This window comes from Lemur catta, chromosome 22 (genome assembly GCF_020740605.2).
Source record: "Lemur catta isolate mLemCat1 chromosome 22, mLemCat1.pri, whole genome shotgun sequence".
NCBI lineage: Eukaryota > Metazoa > Chordata > Mammalia > Primates > Lemuridae > Lemur > Lemur catta.
The window spans coordinates 23,523,738-23,546,300 of record NC_059149.1 but is presented as its reverse complement, the minus strand read 5'-3'; the positions used below and the strand labels follow the sequence as shown (position 1 = coordinate 23,546,300).

At 36.7% G+C, this 22,563-nt stretch overlaps 1 protein-coding gene across 4 annotated transcripts in view; it reads right to left on the bottom strand.

Annotated features, from left to right (window-relative positions):
- Positions 1-14,421, bottom strand: part of ADAM28 (ADAM metallopeptidase domain 28) — a 41,130-nt gene extending 26,709 nt beyond the window's left edge. The window contains exons 1-10 of one of the 4 annotated variants that reach the window (XM_045535303.1): positions 14,264-14,421; positions 13,008-13,082; positions 12,496-12,648; positions 10,028-10,131; positions 8,489-8,565; positions 6,287-6,365; positions 5,059-5,135; positions 3,302-3,494; positions 1,485-1,556; positions 575-646 (exon numbers count right to left, since the gene is read on the bottom strand). In XM_045535303.1, coding sequence (XP_045391259.1) covers positions 575-646; positions 1,485-1,556; positions 3,302-3,494; positions 5,059-5,135; positions 6,287-6,365; positions 8,489-8,565; positions 10,028-10,131; positions 12,496-12,648; positions 13,008-13,082; positions 14,264-14,315 — 954 coding nt within the window. In that variant the 5' untranslated portion in view covers positions 14,316-14,421. Of the gene's footprint in view, positions 1-574; positions 647-1,484; positions 1,557-3,301; positions 3,495-5,058; positions 5,136-6,286; positions 6,366-8,488; positions 8,566-10,027; positions 10,132-12,495; positions 12,656-13,007; positions 13,650-14,263 lie in introns of those variants that run through there. The other 3 variants (XM_045535305.1, XM_045535307.1, XM_045535306.1) reach the window with 3 other exon arrangements.
- Between the last annotated feature and the right edge of the window lie 8,142 nt (positions 14,422-22,563).

Sequence of the window (22,563 nt, the reverse complement as noted above, 5' to 3'; positions counted from 1 at the left end):
CCCAGCAAATGTGCTGCATTTCCAAATTCCATTCACTCCCAGTCTTCTGCGTATCTTTTTCGTACTCCTCTTTCTTAGTAGAGAGCTCAGTCATTCTCATCAAATCCACTACCATTGCTTTCTCCCAAGCCACCGCCGTCTCTTGCTCTGAACTGTGGCATGATTCTCCTACGTGCTCTTCTTGCTCCTGCCTTTGCTTTCCTTTGGTTTATTTTCAACACAATCGCTGATGTAATCTTTTAAGAACACACATCCAAACATATCCCACCTCAGCTTGGGCTCTTCAACGTCTTCTTCACTCATGACCAATAACAGTGAAAGTCCTTAGTGACACCCAGCAGGGTGTCCAGGGTCTGGTCACCTCTGCTTGTCAGATACCATCTCCCCTCATTCTTGCCCCGGCTTACTACGTAGCCACAGTGGCCTGCTTGCTGTTCCTCAAAACTGACAAAGCTAGGTTCCGACCACAGGGCCTTTGCTCTGCCTAGCACACTCTGCATGTGCATTCACTGAAAAACTCCATGATACCTTTTAAGCAAATTGTTTATAACCACATTTAAAAAAAATTTCATACCATGTTGATGTAATTGGCCATCTCAAACACCCTCTTTCTCATTTCATCTGTATTTTCATTGTACTTTTTAAACTAAAAAAAAAAAAAGACAATTAAGACAGAATATGGGCATTAATAGAAATTAATGTAACTGGAAGGTAAAAAAAAAAAAGGCATCCTTTCTTATGTTACTTATCAGTGGTTATAATTAAGTATCAGTTATTAAAGTTAACTATTCAAAGTTAGAAAATAATTGATGCTATTTCTTCTAGCTACATTAACGCACTTTGAGAGTGAAAATACTGTTTTCTCCCTTGAAGGATCAGCTCAGTACAAAGGAATTATTCCAAATGTATTTTTACGTAAATTCCATGGTTTCCTAAGCTGTGCAGAATCAGTGCACAGAATAATTTATTAATTTAAAAAATATATATGAATAGTAAATTAATTCAGTACAATAAGAAAGGTCAAAACTTTAGGGCCCAAACTAATTAATGTATTCATGTTTTCATGTACACGTGGACTTTGAGTTTAGAAAACCCAATACATGAAAATGCATTCCTATAATAGAAGATAAATTCTAATTTACAAATGATTTAAAAACTTAACACAATGCAAAGTGACAAAAGAATTTAATTGGAAATTAAGTTTGGATCTCTCTCTTTTTTTTTGGATCTCTTAAGTTAATAAGACAATAGAACTATAGGGCCAACAATTCAATTTATGCATATCATATCATTTGCACTCACTTCTCTGAAAGGGAGAAATCATATCAGCTTAACTACAAATGTCCAATTTCATAGGTTCAGAAAAATTTATAACCGTAATTCATATTCATGATTTTTCAAATCGAATCCAAACATTTAATATCTCACATATTAAATAAATGTATGTAGAGGGGTTAAAAGACACATTTATCTGATATAATTACCTCACCATTATCCAGGACCAAATAATATTCTATGTATCTCTTAGGTTTCTGAACATTCTGGTCATTTGATTTCTGAAATATAAGGAGGACAATTACTAAAATGACATCTTTCTCTGCAAGAGTTCTTCTTTTATTTGACATGTGTGATTTCATAAGAGGTTGATTGATACCTGGGAGTAAAGACAGACAGTATTATCATTTTAACTCTCAGTCAACAGCCAGGATTATCTATAGACAAGGCTGAGAACGTTAGAGCTAGAAGGGAAATCCTGGTCTGTCCCCTTCATTTTACCAAAGAGATTAAATAATTAGTAATTAATAGGGGAAGTGGAAATAAAGCAACATCTTTGGGTTTTTTGAACAGTAGACTTTCCTCATCATTGTGCCACAAAATAGAGAAACTTTGACGTCAGTATCTTCCCACTGTTTTCTTTTTCTGGGGGGCGGGGCAGGTAGCCTTTTATTCCTATCCTGGTGAACATGCCCTCTTTGACGGATGGTGCCATGCACAGAGCAGCCCCTGCTGCTAGTCTGCTCTCTTCTCTTCAGGCAGAGCTAGATCTCCTTCCCATGTTGCAAGCTCCCCTATTTTCTGTACCTTTCTCTCAAAAAAAAAAAAAAAAAAAAGAAAGAAAAGAAACAAAAAATTTTCATAGTGGATTGTCCCACTGAAAAGTAGCAGGTACCTTATCCCTGCTACGTAATAAACCATCCCAAGTTCATTGCTTTTCTGGAAGTGCATACCTTTTAGTGGTGACTAAGCTTCTATTACAAAGAACAAGTTACTGAAGTTAGACATTGAGGTATCATCTAAATGACATATGCACTTACTTCTCACCCTCCATAAGAGCAAAATATTTATTAGCATTTACGACGCACTGAGAGCGCTCTGGGAACTAGGAACACAGCAGGGAAATAGACATGGTCCATCTGCTTAAGAAACTTGCAAGAGACAAACATATTAATACAGACATCAACTGGTGATCACTGCTACGTGGATGATTACAATGGACGATGTGATATTGAGTGACTGGGTAGTTAATTCAGAACAGAGGAAAATCTGTAAAGAGCTGGCCCTTTGCAGACAGATTGATGAAACTGAGAAGTCAGGGGAGAGAAAGATAAATCAGATGATAATTCCAGCAGAGAAAAAATTTAGTAAACAGACTCTAAGGTGAATTGACATTGGCATGTTTAAAGCATAGAAAACACTGTTTTTTTGAGAACCTAAGTAGGGAGGTCATCAGTAGGAGGGGACAGGAGAAGAGGCCTAGTCATGCAGGGGTCCCTGTAACCCACAGTCATGTTCTTAAATTTGTTAAGACTGATTTTCTGGCCTACCATCTGGTCTACCCTGGAGAGTGCTTCCATGTGCACTGGAGAAGAATGGGTATTGTGCTGCTTAGAATTTGTTGAATGCACTCATGAAGAAAGCAGGATGTTTTATTTCAAAATAATAATAATTGCTTTTTGGCCTTTTGACTAAGATCAAATGCAAAATAATAATAGTACGGTATACCTTTGTGGTCTGTTGTAGGGTACAGAGAATATTGTGACAGTTGCCTACTCCTAGAGAACAGGTAACTTTATTTTACACTTCTTTTTAACCCTTACACATCACTGACAATAATAGTTGATTCATAAGCACTTGTTAAATGAATCATCAATGTCTAGCAATGATTTAGAATTAGTGTCCTTATATCGTATTAATTTCAGCAATGACTGTGAAGTTTCAGTAAATTCACTGCTAAGACTGGAACCCAGGGAAACCGGGCCAGGACATGCGAGAGCATCACAAATAGGAAAGTTACACATACGACCAGTCTGGTGGCAGAGGCGTCAACATTCTCCTGCAATCCATGCACCCATAATACGTCATCCATCCCACAGGTGCTGTTATCTGTCTCTTCACTGGGATCATACTTGAAGAGTGCGTGCTCCTGTCCATCCTCATTTGTGGGGCCTAAAGGCTCAATAAAGTACCTCTGATCTCCTTGGCTGAAGTAGCCCCTGGAAAACATGAGAATTCAGGCTTCTTAACGAAAGATTCTTGCATTAGCATTATATAGCTATACAGGCTCCAAAAAAGGGATCTTATCAAGGTTCTAGTCAGTGCCAAAACAGTTTAAGCTCATGGCAATAAAATACAGTAAAACTTATAGCAGAGGATGACTTAGAGATCACTTATTTTCTCTAAGGAAATCAGATCTGTTGGGGAGAAGTGATTACTGCACTGTCATACAACCAACCGTATCAGCTATGGCACAACAATGCACATTTCCTGACTCTCAGTCTGGTGTTCTTCCAATTTTTATGCTATACCTGCTCTAAAGGTCCACTAAAAATGAAAGAAACTTCAGAGTTTTATAGATAAGGGTTAAAACTCTGGCTCTATCACTTATTAGTTGTGATACCATGGGATACCTGATAGGATGATGATAAGTACTGAAAGAGGTAACATGTAAAGCTCGTGATAAATGAATATTATCAATTTCTTCTCAATTCTCTCTGCTGAAGCCCTGAGCTAAGATTCATTCAACCAGTATTGAGTGAGCACTCATTAGTCACCACCCGCTGGACTAAGGGAAGACAGTAAAAAAGAGACACGGTTGTTTTCCTCATTGAACTTATGTTCAAATAAGAAAGATAGATGTGTATCAAATAATCACAGAATATATATAATTATACAGTAAATGCTTAATACATATAGTTACAACAGATCATGGGTATGAAGAAAAAATACAAGAGTATATAATAGGGAGACTGGATTAAATGTACATATGATTAGAAGATAGCAAGAGTGGATGTGGGAAGATAAATTATACAGTAAATTGCAATGCTTTGCATAAAAGAGCATGGTAGCTAAACTAGGCTGTTAGAGTAGAGACAGAATGTAGTGAACAATCTTAGGAAATGTTTAGAGGATATACTCAACAAGGCTTGACAAGGTGCTAAAAATGGGGGACTGAGAGGGGAAGGCTCCTCGAATAATTTACATTTCTGGATTGGGCAAGTGGTTATTTGATGATAGCATTGATCAAGATACAAAACACAGGAAAAATAACATATTTGGGAGTCAATCATTACTTTGGTTTAGAGCACATTGAGATTAAGATTTCTTTAAGATATCTAACTAGAGATATGGAAAAGAAAATTAGATAGTCATGTCTGGGCATCAGAAGAAACATCTTCCTGTAGACAGATACATGGCGAATAATGACAGAAACAGATGTCAGAGTCATGGAAAATGACAAGCTAGACAGAGACCTTAAAGTTAGAACAGAGGAGTAGAGCTTCCATTCCCTGAAGAGTCTGACTCTAAAACTAGGACTCCAAATCTTTTATTTTGAAAACAAGAAAATAGATCAAAATATCTCTGAAAACAATTCAGATGTGTGATTTACAAACCACTATCAAGGGAAGTGGTGTTTCCTCCAAATTTTAAAATTTTACGGTCCTTAGGATTCATATTCAACTACAGTATAATTAATTATGTTTAAGATTCTTCAGGTTTATTAAATACACACACCATAGTCGAATAGCAGGTACATACAAAACATTCCTGAAGTCTTACCTTAGACCCCTACATGTACTGATGCTAGCATCAGAAACCTTTTCATTAATGATGTATCCTTGATAGTAACAGTCATCCTACAGAAAAAGGAAAATGGGGTTTTGTAAGAAAAGTATCTATACTTTTTAGACCTCCACCTAAAGTTGAATTTGAAATCACGAAACAGGACCTACAATGCTTTCAAACCATTTTCTTCTGAACTGTCAACTTAGAGGTTTTAAAAATAATTACATAAAAGCCTTTAATCTTTAATGTTACTTAATCTTTAATGTTAATGATCCCAAAATGCTTATAGGGTATTAACTAAATGTTGGTGTTGCTAAAGCAGGATGAAAGTGAATATTGTTTAGAAGAAACAAACTTAGGTATGTAAATTTAAAAACCTGAGTCCCCCAAACACCAGGCATTCATTCATCTCCTTGGTTGATTGCTCAGTAAATTTTTTCTAACAAAAACCTGAAATCTCTTTTTCCAATGGATGGGTTATTCAGATTGATTTATTATTATTATTTCTTCATTTATCCAAAGAGTTCTCTCAGATTAACTAGATCAGCACAACGTTTGGAGCAAAATGCCCATCCTAACATTTTTCCATGTGGGTGTTCTATTCATATAAAGTATCTTTCTACTTTGGGATAGATGAGATATTGGTCCATGTAAACTCTTGTATCGTTGCTATAGACATGAGTGCTTGAAAAGCTTCCCATAGAAAATGAAGCTCAAGAAAAGGAGACAGTGATGAATTATTCCTCACACTGCACCACGCTGTCAACTGCTCAGTCAGAGCAGAGAAGGGCTCCAAATAGAAGTCAAGAGTGGAAATTATTTAACAAAAACATGGAATTGTACAATCACCATTGAGGATATAGGTTGAGTTTAAGAGACCACATAATCTAGAGAGGTGATAGGAATTGACTGAGAGCAACAGAGATGCTTAACTCTTCATTCTAAAGAAAATAATATGGTCCTTCTGCCCACTCTCCCTACAAGGGATCCCTTGAAAGCTGGAAAAGCTTGCCAGAGTTGTCAAGGAATGCCTTTGTTCTTGTTACAATTGTAAAAGGAAAAAAAAAAGAGTTGGAAGATCAATTGTTAAGTAATTATTACTGCTGAGTAAAGCACCAATGCTGTAAATGCAGTTTTACTTCTATTATTTGCCTGGCAATAATAGTGTCTTTAGGTTTGTGGGTCCCACTCCTATAACAAGGAATCCAGGATACTCTAATACCATGATCTGTGGGCTTGTGGTGACCTCCTTTCCACTGGAATTATAATATGTTTCCGTGTAGCCTGGTGCAAGGAGATTCCTGGAGAGAGAAAAACAAAAACGTCATGATTGCTTGTGCTGACTGCAAAACCCAGTGGTCAAAGTGAGTTTTCACTGGGTGTGCAGAAAAGTTTAAGCTCCTGAACTCCTGCTCCTAATCCCTCTAGGTAAGTCCAAGCACTAAAGGTCTCCTTGCAATGGAAAGACTGGGAGGGACAGGGACATTCCTGAGTAGTGGGGAACTCCATCTTCTTCCTCACAGGACTTGGCATGCTTGTTTGAGGAAAGACTTCAGAAATAAAAGGACTAAGGAGGTCAAAGTTGATAAAAATGAGCGATGTGAGTAATCCTTCTCGCCAATGTGGAATAACTTAATTTTTTCCCAGTCCTTTCAGCTATCAGTGACTGTTAACAACAATTGCTGCAGAGCAGAGATTATTGGAAATTGACTTGAATTTGGCAGTTAGAGTGCTTCAGAAATTTTTGCTAAATTTCTTAAAATTCTTTCAGTTATCCACTAGAAATTGGGAGTGTATATATATGTGCACACACACATATATATTTCAGCTTTACTGAGGCATAATTGAAAAATAAAAATTTGATGTACTTAAGGTATATACCATGATAATTTGAGATACATGTACATTGTGAAATGGTTACCACAATTAAGCTAATTAACATATCACCACCTCACATAGTTGTCATTTTTTATGTATGGTGAGAATTCGTAAGATCTATTCTCTCAGTAAATTTCAAATATACAATTCATTATTACAAACAATAGTCAACATGCTGTATACTAGGTATGTAGAACTTATTCGTGTTATTACTGAAAATTCGTACCCTTTGACCAACAACTCCCAGTTCCCTCCCTTCTCCTCCAAGTCCCTGGGAACCATCATTGTACTCTCTGTTATTATGAGTTTGACCTTTTTAGATTCCACAAATGCGTGAGATCATGCAGTATATGTGTCTTTCTGTGCCTGGCTTATTTCACTTAGCATAGCGTCCTGTAGGTTCATCCATGTTGTTACAAATGGCAGGGTTTCCTTCTTTTATGTGGCTAAATGATATCTCATTGTGTATGTAAACCATACATGTATATGTGTGTATATATGTATATATAATTTCTTTATGCATTCATTTGTTGACACTTAGACTGTTTCCATTTCTTGGCTACTGTGAATAATGACTATATTTTTAAAAGAGGAAGGTGAAGAGAAAGGAAGTAACTTGTATCTATAAAATGCCATCTCCATAGCAAGCACTATGTTAGAAATGTTATATGCATCATTTAATTTAATCCCTTCAAAAATTTATGAGATAGATATTATTCTCCTTATTTTTCAAATGAAAGTGAACAGTTCAAAATGCAAAGAACCATATCCAGATTGGCTTAAACCCAAAGCCTATACTATTTTCATTAGACCACACTATTTCCAAACTCCAGTCAGTCGTGATTTTTTACACAACGTGATAGTGTACTTTGGGGAAAAATATTTTACTGCCTTATATAGAAAGATCTACATAGGGATTGAAAGAGATTGAAAGCACAGAATTAGGAAAAACTAGTTTGAAACAGTCTAGATCCGAGTGAGAGAGGTGACAGTGAAATCAGAAAAGAAATGTTAAATTGAGGTAATATATAAGAAAAACGGACGAGTTAGTGGGTACCTGAGTAGAAAGAACACTGATGATAGAGTCAGGAGAACCCAATTCTGGTTCTAACACTGACTTTTTTATTCTGGCCCTAAGGTTTTATTTCACTTCTCATTTTCTGACTTGCAAATGGTTTTAAAATCTAGTCTTTCAGTGTTATAATAATAAATTATAATAATATAGTGGAAAGATTTTAAATTATAGTAAAGTACACTGGAACCTCTCCACTGCTATTTTATGGAATAGATAAAATGCACGTCTGCTAGCATATCATTAATTGTGTTTTATTACTTGTATCAAAATACTGATAAAATGTTGTTTTACCCAATGTATTTCTACTACTTCAATAGAAACAAATATTCACTGAGTCCCTTAGGTCAATTGAGAGCAAAACCTGATTAGTCAAGGTTGATCTGAGCCATAAATATTAACAGACTCTATTAGCTCCCTTTCCATATGCTACCTGCTGTCGGTGAGGATAGTATCAGAGGAAAAGACACTTACTTGTTTTTCTTCAAATAAAGCACCGCCATTTTCCCATTAACTGTCATTTTATACTTTAATTCAGTTTCAAATTGTTCCTGCAAAAATGCACAAACATTTACTGGTAATTTAAAAGCACAAACAAATATTTACTTGGCTCTGTCTGTGTAATCATTAGCAAGCAATATTTGCTGTTCTTGAGCAGTAACCTGGATAACACCCAAATGTTGGTCTCTTCCCCTTGTAACAGAACAAAGGACTCTGGCAACTAAATAGATAAATTACCTGAGGCCCATATATATATATCTATCCATTCATCCATCCATGAATTCAACAAATATTTTTTGCATGCAGGTTCTGTGCAAGACATTGCTTGGTTCTGGAAATTCAACTCTAAGCAAGAAAACTTAGTACCCTGCTGTCAGAGAGCTTATAATCTTGTGGAAAGACAGACAGCAAAGGGAGTTATGTTGTATATAATTGATATATATTATATATAATGGATACATACGTTCTATATAATGGATATATATAATGGTAGGATGGCTCATGTCTTAAGGGCAGGGAAGGCTTTCCTGAGGAAGTAACGTTTCAGCTGAGGTGTTATCTGAGAAGAAGGAAGAGTATACACAGAGACCTAAAAACCTCCACTGGGTCTCACTGCTGACTTTTGGCCTTGAGTTCTTCACATGGTGAAGTGGAACCCAGACTATGAGAAACGTAACAGGAATATATACCTTAATGTAGGCAGGAATCATCAGAAAGAAACTACAGTCTCAGTGAGGAATATGTACTCCTGGTGAGCTGCAGTCTAGAGTATTTCTGTAAGCTACTGCTTATGTCTTATCTGTATTTTCCTCGCTCCTAGCAAAAGTCCTTAGAGTGTAGGTAATTAGAACATTGTTGTTGAATGAATCATCATGTTTTAGCTTTTCTCTTATAACCAATAGATACTTGTTGCATGAAGATTGACTTAGAACGTATTGTTTCATTTGTAGCAAGAATTATACAAACTTTAACAGCTGCCTATTTTAAAAAGACAGATAAATTTCACAGTAGTGTGCATATATGCATACATTAACCTGCACTTTTACTTTTTACTTTTATTTTACTTTTTTACTTGTGTTTTAATGGTCATAGTTGTGCATATGTGAATAGGTAGATGGATAGATGAGTTACATCCAACTTTCTTCAGAGGTGTATGGACTCAATTATCATAGAATATTAAAGTTTAAACTGTTACCCTGGATATTTCATGTCACTTGTCAGAACACTGATTTGCAAAATGAGGCTAATAATAGAACTTTGGGCTACAGTAAAGATTAAAAAAAGACAGACTGAAAAACAAACACAATTATGGTCATTATTATGTAATTCCAAGGTCTAATAGCTGAAAACTTCACAAAGTCCACTTGATACATTAAATATATATGCCTAGATATGCAAATCTCATACATAGCACTCATCATGTGAGATATATATCAAATATATATTTACATAATTTTTTACATAAATTGATATTTATTTATATATTTGATTTTGATACATCAAAAGCTGTACCTGTTGCTCTGGCTCTTTGACTTCTCTTTTATGTGGCAGATGAAGTCTTATAGGATAAACTACTTCGTACTTCTTTGCCTCAGGGAGTTCTTTTATAGCACTTACTGAGGGGGGGAAAAAAAAGAAAAAAACATTCATTTTTAAAAATTTTCTTCAGAAACTAAAGCAGAAACTTTCAAAAATTCCTAGTGATATCAAGTTTTTATTATTTTAAAATGGCTTTAATGCATCTGGCCACTCAAGAGCCATTTATATCTAATTAACTTTGAAGAATAGAAAAAGAGGTTAAAATTGACTGAGAACTCTTTGAGTCAAAAATAGTGTCACAGTAATGAAACATCTTTTCTTTCAATAGCTTGAGATTCTTGAAAAAAAAAAAAACCTTCAAAAAAGCCACGGCACTGACACTAGAATATCTTAATTTTGAAACTGGTTCAGGTTTTTTAATTGTTTGAAAAGAGAGGGCAGATTAAATGGTGTCTAAAGCTACTTCAAGTAGTCTACGATTTTATGCAAACAAACCCAGAATCCCTCTTTGATGAGCCCACAATCATTAGGATAGCTAAATTCTAATCCATTATGATAAAATAAGCCTCATCACATTGTCAAAGTTCTAGAACATCATTGTAAAGTTCTTCAGTTACTCATTTCTTGCTCCCATAGAAGTAATCATTGAGCGTCTTTCATTTCAATTTAATTAATTTTTGGGTAAAGGAAAGCAATAACATCAATTATAAAAAATTTGTGTAACGGAAGTTCAAAAACGTAAAGGAACAGTAAACTGATTTTTCTTTCCACTGAGTTAAAATTTTCATAATTATTTCAAAACACTAAAGATGCCGGAGGTAAGAAAATTACCCTTGCCAGAAATGAAGTGGTGGTATTGACACAATTCCCTGCTGTCTTCTTTAATTTAGTGACACAAAACAAGCATACCATAAGGCGCCACCATGCTGCCTGGTGTATTACTGTCTAATCAATGCAATTAGTCCTGTTACTATGGAGTTCACGAAGCCAAGTTTCACCAATGCTGCAGCCAAGGTAACTCTTTCAAAGATGCTGTATTAGTGGTTTTCATCCAACACACACAGGATTCTAATAGAAAATAGTAGTCCAAGCTAGCTCCAGGTCATACAATAATAACCACCCACCTGATTCTTTGCATAAAAGCAGAAAGTGATAACATAAAAACTCCCCATTCAGAAGTAACAAGAAGAGAAACAGACTAACGTAGCCAACACAAATTTTCTCTAACATGCACACTGACCTCCGTGCTTCTAGCTCGTATATGAATCCCAATGTTTCATGAAATCAGAAATTATCAACTGCATCTTAAATATGGACTCAAAATATGTAAATTAGCTATGAAATTTATTTCTGACCCTTTGTTGGTAGCTGAGAACTTCCAAATGGAAACCAAAAACAAAGCAAACAAAAAAATATATGTATTTCTTTTAAAAACCTGTGACAACTTCTCACTCTCTTCAGTTTAAAGTGAATGGATTTCCAGCTCTTTTCAAACCCTTGCAACACAGTATGTTCTCTAAAGAAATCAGATAGAATTTCCTTAAAGGCTCTTATTTTCCTGAAACCTACAAGGTAACTGAAATAATGAGGTCTGAGATATAAGAAATTATACAGCAGTTACAGGGACCTAACAGACCTAAACATCATTTGGCTCAATTACCCTCAGGTTTGACAGAGATAGTGCAGGCTCCTCCCAACTGAATAACATCAGCTTAATTATTTCAAAGCCTGAGGAACAAACACAACTAACTGTCATTCAGGGATTACACAAATCCAAGGTGTGACACAGTGTGTTTCTATTAGTTCATTTTAATACTTGTTTTCTCTCCCCCACAGAACTCACATGTTGGATTAGTTTTGACCCGCAAAACTGGATCAAGAAAAAGAAAATTGTTATTTTGGTTTGGATTGGATAATTAATTTTTACCGTTCATTAGTTTTAGCAAAGCCAAAGCTCATTAACAAGATGAATATAACAGACATTTGTCTGGGTTGCTACTTTATTTGTCAATGTGTTTGGAATTAGAACATTTGTATGTAATACTGACATTTTCATTTTTGTTCAAATCTGTTCAAATCTATTTAAAGCAATGTCTTTCCAAACTGAACACATGACATTAAGTCCTGAAGTAGGGTTTATGCAATGACGTTGACTTTGGTTCTGAGATTCTCTACATCACCTCAAACTGCCTCGTGATTTAAACTGCACACAGTAAAAGTGAGTAAAATCATTAAGGAAAACAACACACTCTAATTAAGTCTATTATTTTGGCTATTAAGGTTAAATTGCATATACTCTTTTGGGTCTTCTAGTCACCTTATGAAGGCAAGAAAGAACTGTAGTTTGAAATACAATAATTTCAGAAAGGACTGTACCCACTGGATATTCTGCTGGAATATAGCAGAGACCTTTCTCCTCTGTCAGGCACTCACATCCTTACCCCACAAACACCTGTCACATCCTTTTAAATGTTTGCTTTTCTTCCCCTCCTTTTCCTGGGATGAAATCCTATCAGCCATTTTTCTCAGGGGATTGTGAAGCTCATTACAAACAGCTGGCCTTGTTTTACATCTCATTCTTTCATTTCCAGTGTCTGGGAACTGCAAAAGTCATCGTCAGAGAGGCACATACATATTGCTTTGATCATGGGAGGACAGAAAGAAAGAGGGAGAGATGGGGAATAAAAATGCTTTACTTCTTACATTGGGGCTGGAAAATAAACCCAAATGGGAATGATAATAGGGGTATCTCAGTGGCCAAGGAGACAACCTTAAAAATACAAACTTGGGAGTTAAAGGGAAGAGCAACGTCACACTTTTAGGCATGACTGCTAAGGAACACAGTGTCTCTTGGTGCCACGTTGTAAATGCATCTTCAGGTGAGCAGAATCAGCTGATGTGCCCAATATCACTGAAAAAGGTGTAATGTGCACGGATGCCCCATGTTAGCCACCTCTGTTAACAGATCCAGACTGAATGATCTTCACGCTCTTCAGCAAGCCGGTACTCAAGCAGTTCTTTGTTTCATCTGAGAGAGATCCCAAAGTGTTGCTGGTGATAGCACTTTTGGAGAGCTCAGGGAAAAAAAGATTCCTATTAAGTTTGACTCAAAAAGTAAGAATTTCAAGTTAATAACTTAAATGCCTGGCATCAGTTCTGTATTTAAAGATAACTGAAAGTTTTGAGTCTGGAAAACAAATCAGAAACAAATCGAAGGTAGGAAAACCATTTGTAATGACAAAGTGCTAAGTAGGTGCAGGGAAGAGGAGAATCTTTCTCTCCCTAACCCCATACCTCTTCTGATCATCTTTTCACACTCCCACGTCTGAGGCCCAAGGAAAGGTTTGCTAGGGAGGGACTGCAGGCACTGCAGCTCGTGTACTGACTTAAATAAAATCTGGAAATAGAAATAAACTGAAGAAACATGCTACCTAATCTAATTTAACTAAAATCTAATTAGAGAATTTACCAGAAACGCAGAGACATGCTAGATATAATTTATTATTAGGAAGTAGTATTTTTTCTACTTTTAAATTCTTAAATGTTTGATATAACCAGCAAAACAGAAGCGAATTATCAACTTAAGTTTAACAGCAATGTTGTTTTGCCAAGCAATAATATCACAGTACATTTTAACTAAAAAACTGGTCAACTGTTTATTTTCAGTTAGTCACATTTATTATCATTGGTAACGAAAGGATTTTATATATTAAACTTAAAAATGTTAAAAAATAAATTTTATATTTTAAATATAAAAATATGTACTCAAAAGGAACAGGCGGAGTCAAACCCTAATAATAATAGATACTTTCCAAAGCCTTCTCTACGGCAATAACCAGGCAAATCTACCCTGTCGTTATCACTAATGACAGGTGAGTTGTGATGAATCCCACTTTTTGACTCAAAGCACGTTCATTATTTAAATTATGCTGCATGAAATCATCCCTTTTATTTCAAACTATTCTCAGATCAGATATGTAAAATGTCATTTCCATACCTCTCACATTGCCTCTTTAACATTGAGTCTTTACATCATTCACAGCCCCCAAACCACAGATTAAGACCAGCCCAACTGGTTAGTAAGATTGGTTGAGAAAAAAAAAAATAAACAGTCAAAATATTTTACGCAATAAAACTATCAGGAGAAGACAAAAGCAGGCAGTTCACTGATGTATTTAACAGAACTTGGAAAAAGAGTTAAACACCGACCTGAAACTGGAGAGAGGAGGAAAGTGACCAGCAGAAGAAGCCCCTGCACCATGGTGGGTGATTCCAGGGGGGCAGCGCCCGAACTGCTCGCTCAGACCTGTGCTGCTGGCGCTGTCCCTGCGTCCTCTCCAGTGAGGAAGAATGAAACTCCCTGGTTCATTCTTGTCTCTGCTCCAGGAAGTGTTTACTAAAGGTGTTGCACAACCTCGAAGCTGTGGTCCTGCAACAATGGCACAGCAGACGGAAGTCCTGGCAGCTCCTGCTCTAAGATTCCTTGATCACAAACTACTGTTTCTCCTCCTCCATACTCCCCACTCAAAGCAGTATAACATATCCTATATAGTACTATAGCCTGATAAGCCACAGGAGGTAACTGATTTGATGAATCTTGAAAAATGTACCAGTCATTTATCATATACATTCTATATATAATGTATATAATATGTATTTAAGTATATATGTTTTACGTATATATATATATATTTTTGGTATGTCAGCAAAAAGTTATCAAGAATGTTATTCTTCCCTTACATAATGTGGTTCTGTGCAACAATTTCTAATTCAATCCAATTATTATGTAAAATTCTTTTTTCCAATTATCTTGTGTTCTATTCTCACACAATGGTGTACTCAGGGAGCTCGACCTACCTTAAAGTAAGAACGTATGACAATACAAGCACAAGGTTTTTCAGATTCCTGGGGGAGGTGGGGGTGGTATTGGTATCATAACTGACAAAGGGGAGAAAGTCTTCAAAACCCAAAGGGTGAAATTCCCAGAGAAATTTCAGGACTCCTCACTGGTGGTAGTGAGGCTAAACTGAGACTGTCCAGAAATCATACTGTATAACTAATAAGATAACCAGTATTAATTGAGCTGCTTATTAGGTTTCAGGTACTCTCTTGAATCCATTGTATAATACTTGTTGTTTTATGAGTACTTGTGACATTGCTGTATTAGAAACACCATTTCATCCTCATTTTGTAGGTGAAAACATTGGGGTTTTAACAGATAAAAGGATTCAGAGAGTTAAGACTCAGTTTTTGTCATCGTACAGATTAGGAAAATTAAGCAGATAAAGTTACTGTAGGTGGTAGAAGTGGCATTTGAACTAGGTGTTGTCTGAGCTCTTAGTCATGTACTCTAACGCTTCCCCATTGCTTGGCTGACATATGCTCAGGCTTAGTTCTACTGAAAAATTTCCTATGGAATAGAAATGTCACTGAGGACAAGTTAATATTATGAAACACATTTCCACTAAAATTATGCATTATTTTATGGATTCTGAAGCACATCCTTTAACTAGAGTGATTTCCATGAAAAGTGATGTCTCTAAATGATCATGAAGGCACCAACTCACAACCACAAAGGAATTTGTGAATCCAGTGATGGAGCATTTCAGCCATCAGGATCAGGTGTCTCACAGGTTTCTTGCCTCTTCAACCCAAGTTCTACAGCTCTGCCTTTTCAACAAAAAGGATGCTTCCACTTTTTAATTATTACATGTTTTTTTCCTCTCCACTAATTTGTTATACATTTATTAGCACCTATTTATGTGCCAGATGCTGGGATCACAGCTGAAAAAACACAGTCATTTCCTCTGCGATGCCATAGTCTGGTGACGGAGACAGGTAAGAACAATTACCATGGAATTGTGCAAAGTAAGTACTACCTGAATACTGTCACAATACCTCGTGTTTAGTGTTACCATAAATTTATAAATAGGCGTCAGAGTTCTACACCCAGTAGGGCAAGGGAGGCTTCCTGTGAAGAGGAACAATGAGACTGATGAAGGATTGATTTTAAGAAGAAGTGAGGAAGATGTATTATAGGCCGGTAGTATTTTGGTATTGTTGGAGCAAAGAGTGCCTGGGAGAATGCGAAGATATCCTACTATGTATAAAAATATTCATGATTGACTTTGACCCTGTAATGAATGGGCGCCGCTGATGGGTCCTAATGAGCACAGTAACTTGCACACTTGCCTATTGAGGAGAGGAGTGCATTGGAAATGGAGAATGGTAACAGTTTGTGTGACAATGCACATGGCACCCTAAATTGCCAATTGTTCTTCAGTTATGTTCAATTCTTTTGTAAGTGTGACATGCCTTACACCGTAATTTCTTCCAGCCATTATCCTCATAATTTTTGGTCAATCTTCACAGGCCAGAGTTATATTTATACTGCCCTTTATTGTTGAAGAGTTTATACCAATCTCTAAAAGAATGTTATTCTCCGCTTATTTCCTTGAAAATGCATCAAGCAAGCATAAAAGTCGAATTTTAACATCCAGCTTAGTTTTCTCCTTTGTTTCTTTTTGGTAGATGCAGCATTACCATTTACATCTTTAATCGTCATTGTCGGTCAAACTCTTTGCCAAGACACAAAATAAATGACAGAAAGAAGAGCTATGTGAGTAAACAACATACGTTTCATCACATAGTAAACTCAGAATAGTGCAGTATGAGAAAAAGCATAAGCTTGCATTCAGAGCCTGTGATAAAGCTCTACTTTGTACCTACCTTGAAGAGAGCTGAGGTGTCATTGTCCTATGTACAATGTTTCTTGTATCTTCTTCCATAAACATCTCTATTTTTCATAATACATGGCTAGATACTTTCCAGACAGACCTCATATATTAGCACATCTCAGTCTTCACCACAATCCTGAGATGGAAGTATAGTTGAAACATCAAAGACAACAGGTCTTCTCTGAGCATGTGTGACAAATTTGGGGACCACTGGGGTGGGATCTTCACTGTATGTCTTTATTCAATTGAAATATTATTTTCTAAACAGCTATGCTCTTCCAATTGCTGCTGGGATGGACAGAGGTGCCACTCCTTCAGCCCCAAAGGCAGACTACACAGCCATTGAGAGCCAAGGCACAGTCTGTGTCTTCCCAGTACCAGAGATGAGCTGCACAGAGTTGGCCCTGAATCAATGCTTCAGTGATGCTATCAGGGGCGTGTTGCGGGGTTTAAGGAACTCAGGCTCTAACACAGTTAACCACATCCCTTCTATCTGCTTTGTATACATACTCTATGTGTGCTGAATGTTTATCTGATCACATCCCTTGCTCTGCTTAGGGTAACAGAAAAAACAAAAGCACAAACTTACAGTTGGAGAGTAACCTCCAAGAGAAGACAGTCTGGTCAGTGTCAAATTCAAGATTTTAAAATCTTTTCTTACATAGTAAAATCTTCAACCACTGAGAATGATTCTAATCAAATTGTCTGAAATATAGAATGGGTTTTATGCCCCAAGATGATAATCGCATTGTTAATAAAGGATAAATCTAAAACTGAATATCCTAAAATAAGAAAATGGGCATGCAAATACTGCATGCCTATGCAATAAAACATTAAACCATACTGTAAAATTACCTTTACAATGAATTTTTATATAATGGGAACTCTTTGTATTATACTATTAGGCAAAAATAAGGTAATAAAGTCATATACAGAATGATCAAAACTAAGTAAAAACTCCAATAACTTATTCAGGGTAAAAAATAAAAATAGGGGGAAAAAGCCCAAAATATTTAAAGAGGCATCTTTGTGTAGTGGGAAGATGAATGTTTTTGCTTCTTCTTGTTCTGTACTTCTTAATTTTTAAGTAGTGGTTAGTATTACTTTTATAATTTAACAATTATATAAACATAAAAAATAAATCTTTTCCAAAATCATTAAGATAAGGCTTCCTTCTCCTAAATCGAGATCTTCTTTAAGACATATGTATTAGACATCATTGAATCGTCAAACCCCCAACATAGTAATTAGAAAATAGTAGCTACCAAATAAATGAATGCACACTGAATTAATGATTGAAGAATGATCATTCTTAAAAAACCAGCAGAGCCTTGGAACCAGAAGTCATGAACTCCTAAGATTTAGAAGAAAATGAGGAAAAAAAGTTATCAGTCTTTTAAAAGCAAAACCAATTTAAAAGTCTCAGGGTTTCCCATTCTAACTTACTATGTTCCCACCTGTGGTAAGTAGACAGTGTTACACAAAGAAAAGAAAGCTATTAGCTTTTAAGCTTAGTAAATACATTTTTACAAAAGAAAACCAAGAGATCTTGTTATCACCTTTCAGGTACTGTATTTACATATGGTTTTACTTTCTTGGTTAACTTTTAATTTTATAATCGGCCAATAACCCCTCAGGCCCTGAATTACTAGCTATGTATCTAAGACATGCTACATTCCATTAGGTCCTTCGTAACATGACATGGCCTCTCCCCTCACTATACAACATCTAAGTTAAAAAGCAGTAAGTCATCAGCAGGAATGTTATACATTGTATCTGATCAAGTGGATGCACTATTTGCATGATTTGATACTTTTAACAAGCAGACAGGCTTGACAGAACACTTGGCTTTCCAAACAGAATGAGGATAGACACTGCCCATGTTTATATCTGTGATTCTTTTACTCTTTCTGTATTCTCCTCACGCTCTCCCCTGTCCCCGTGGGGTGTAAGGACTAAAATTAAGACCCAATATTATGTGTGCCTTGACATCTGGGGAAAACAGGTAGAGCCTGGAATGGCTCAACCACAAGTCTTGCTCTCTGATCTGCTCCCCTGGAGAAGGTCTGCTAGTCAAACAACTCTTCTTGTCGTGGGGACCAGGCATAGTTCCTTATCCGTGAGTAGTGGCCTCAGTTCTCTGCCAGCTACAGAATGACTCAGACAAGCCAATCACACACTCCCAGAGGAACCAGAGGGTACCTCACCCCTCTGATACTACAAAGCCTGTTTCCCAGCAGCCTGGTTGTTCCCTGCTTCTGAGCACAACCCTCATGTGGATGTGTCTAGCATGAGGCGTCCTCCTCCTGAGATATGAGTATATGTGACATGAACTATTGTTTATCTTACCTGTCTGGCACCGGCCATCATGTGTTCAGCCATCCCCATACCCTAGGACAAAAATCCCTCCTCCACCAACAGGGAAAATAGCAGCAAATAAGACCTCCTGACACATACACCTTCAGTAACAGTTACATGTTCTTGGCCCTTAGAGACATTCTGTTTATATCTGCTTTGATTCATTATGCTTGATTTCACAGGTGAACTTCCACAGGGAAATCTTGCTTCTCTTATTTATAAATCGAGGTGGAGAGAGGCTTATGTTTACTCTGTCCGCCTGCATATGAAAATCAAGACTGACTGAAAAGTCCTCACCATCTCAGTTCATCTGAACTCCAGCCATGACAATGACCTTCAAGGCTGTGCAGGATCTGCCCTCACTCCTCAGTCCCTTCTGGTCCCTGAGCTCATCTTCCTGCTCACTGCAACCTAGCCATACTGGACTACTGGACAGTTCTTGACTATGTCAGGTACACACTGTCCTCGGCATTTGCTGTGACTGTTCTTGCTGCCTGAAATGATCTTCCCTCAGTTATCTACCTGAATGATCAACTATGTCAAGTGTTTGGTCTAAAGCCACCTTTCCAGTGAGTTTCACCTTAACCAGGAGTTTCCATTTTTCTCTACATGGGCATATGACACGTGCTCACACTCAGTGAAAAAGAGAAGGGGAAACTAGACCTTAGGAGGTAACAGAATGAGCCAGAGTGACAGATGACAAGAAAGCTAGTGTTACAGAAGAAAATTTCTAAATAAATAACGTGGTCAGCAGCACCAAATATCCCCAAGAAATAAACTATGGTAACTAATAAGTGGTCTTGGATTTGGTAATCACAAGGCCACCAATGCCTCTGTCAAGGGTGGTTTCAATGGAGTGGTGAAAACAGAGTTGAGTAGAGAGTATGAATAAAAATACACTGTTTATAGAAACTGTCATTCGAAAGAAAGAAGAAATATCAGGCTGGTTTTCCCCCAAGATAAGACTATTCATTTATAGATGAATGGAAAAAGTCTAGAAAAAGGGTGAAAATTACAGAGTGGAGGTTAGACCTAATTCTCACTGGGCTTGCTATGAGCTGGGATTAAGAATGTAGGTGAGTGGATTGTAAATGATTACTTGTATCGGGTCACCTAAAAAATACTGGAGTCAAGTGAAGAAGAATGCACACTATGGAAAGTATTTTCTCCACAAAATAGCAAAGTAGTCTGCCAAGAATGAGTGGCAGCTGCCAGGTGAGGGACCCAAGGCACATGCTGGATGTTAGGAAACAACAGAACTAGGAAGATATCATCTGATCCAAGTTGAATATACATATTAATAAAATAATCAACTTGAAGGCTATAAAAATACATGCAGAGCTAAGGCAATAGGACATTGCTCTGAAGCTTCCAAAAAAATCAAAACAAAAACAAAACATACCTGTTAAAATAATTTTATGAAAAGTATATAAAACAATGTAGGAGGCATATGTTATGCCCAAAAAGATTTTTCATTAAAAAAAAAATCTCTGTATAACAGGAGACAGCCATAAGGAAGAAACACACTTCAATGCTGACAGATGCCAAGAAAACTGCCTGTATTGCCCAAAGCATGCAGAATATTTGAGTAAGAAGACAATGCAAGCTTCAGGATCTAGCCTTTCTGCCACTGATGCTCTTTTCTGTCCCTTGGACATATATAGAACATAGAGCAATTTGGAGGTCCTGCAGTGAATGTGCAGCTAGCCATACCATTGATTATTAGTCAAGAGCTATGGGCAATTAAATAGATCTTTAGTTTATACTAGGAAAGGTAATATGGCTAAAAATGTGTTTCTTGCTCAAATAGGCTTGGATCAAAACATAATAACTTCTAAAATTCATCCACACAGCCATTTTTACAGATCACACGCTTATTCCTAGCAGGTTGGGTCAGAATGTGCTCCAGTTGCTACTTCACACAGAGAAAAAAAAATATGCATGTATATGTATGTATTAGTATGTGTAGGTTAGTGTGTGGTAGTGGGTGTGCAGAAGGAGAAACATGAATAGCCAGATAACATACTTATGACAGACTATTGATAATACATAGATAAATGGATATATACAGATATAACCTATCAATTATCAATATAATAAGCTTTCTGGTGATTTGTATATTCTTTTTCATTTGTTTGTTATTTCTTAGAGGTTCTCTAAAATAAATATTAACTTTAGAAAATAAATAAGGAATCAAAACTTTTTAAAATTTATGTTTCAAAGCTAGAGAATATCAAAGTGATGAACAGGTCAAGAATGGAGATACCTCAAAGAGCTAAAAGTAGAACTAACTATTTATTTGATCCACCAATCCCATTACTGGGCATCTACCCAAAGGAAAAAAAATACATTCTATAAAAAAGACATCTGCACTAGGATGTTTATGGCAGCACAATTCACAAGTGCAAAGACATAGGAAACAACCCAAGTGCCCACCAATACATGAACGGATTAATAAAATGTGGTATATGGATACCACGGAGTTCTACTCAGCCACAAAAAAACAATGGTGATCTAGCACCTCCTGTATTATCCTGGATGGAGCTGGAACCCATTCTACTAAGTGAAGTATCCCAAGAATGGAAAAGCAAGCACCACATGTACTCACCATCAAATTGGTTATTAATCAAGACTTACGTGCACCTACAGTAGTAACATGCATCAGGGGTGGGCAGATGGGAGGGGGGAAGAGGGGATGGGTATATACACACCTAATGGATGCAGTGTGCACCATCTAGGGGATGGGCACACTTGAAGCTCTAACTTGGGTGGGGCAAAGGCAATGTAAGTAACCTAAACATTTGTACACCGTAATATACTAAAATAAAAAATAAATAAATAAATAAATTTAAGAAAAAAAGAAAAAGAAAATAAGACCTGCTTTCTACAACACACAGCTGAGATGCTGCTGGTCTACCAAGGATCTGAGCTACAGAGTAACTAGTTAGATGGGAAGCATCCTTAGCTGGCCTTCTAGCCAAACCACGATTTTCCTAAAAGAAAGCTAAAGTCAAGGAGACCAAGTTATTATTTTTAAAAATCCCTACTACCAGATAATGCCAAAGCAAGGAAATCAACTCAGTTGTCCTATCTCCTAATCAAGCATGCTTTTTGTTTGTTTTGTTTTTTTGTGTGTGTGCAAACATTTTTTCCAGTTATAGCATTTCTCATTTTTTAATTTAGGCAGAAATGTACCAAGGCCAGGGCAAGGGATTTGTCAGTGTGGACTGACAGAATATGGCACCTCCCAAAAGTGTGAAAAATAGAGGATCCAACGGCCTTGTGTTTGGAGATACGGATCATGTAAAAAAAAAAAAAAAATCACACTTTGATAATCCAGAAATGCACCTTACAAAACAAATTTCTCCAAAGCCATCTGTTCCCACCATTTCTGGGTAGAAAAGAGGGACAGAG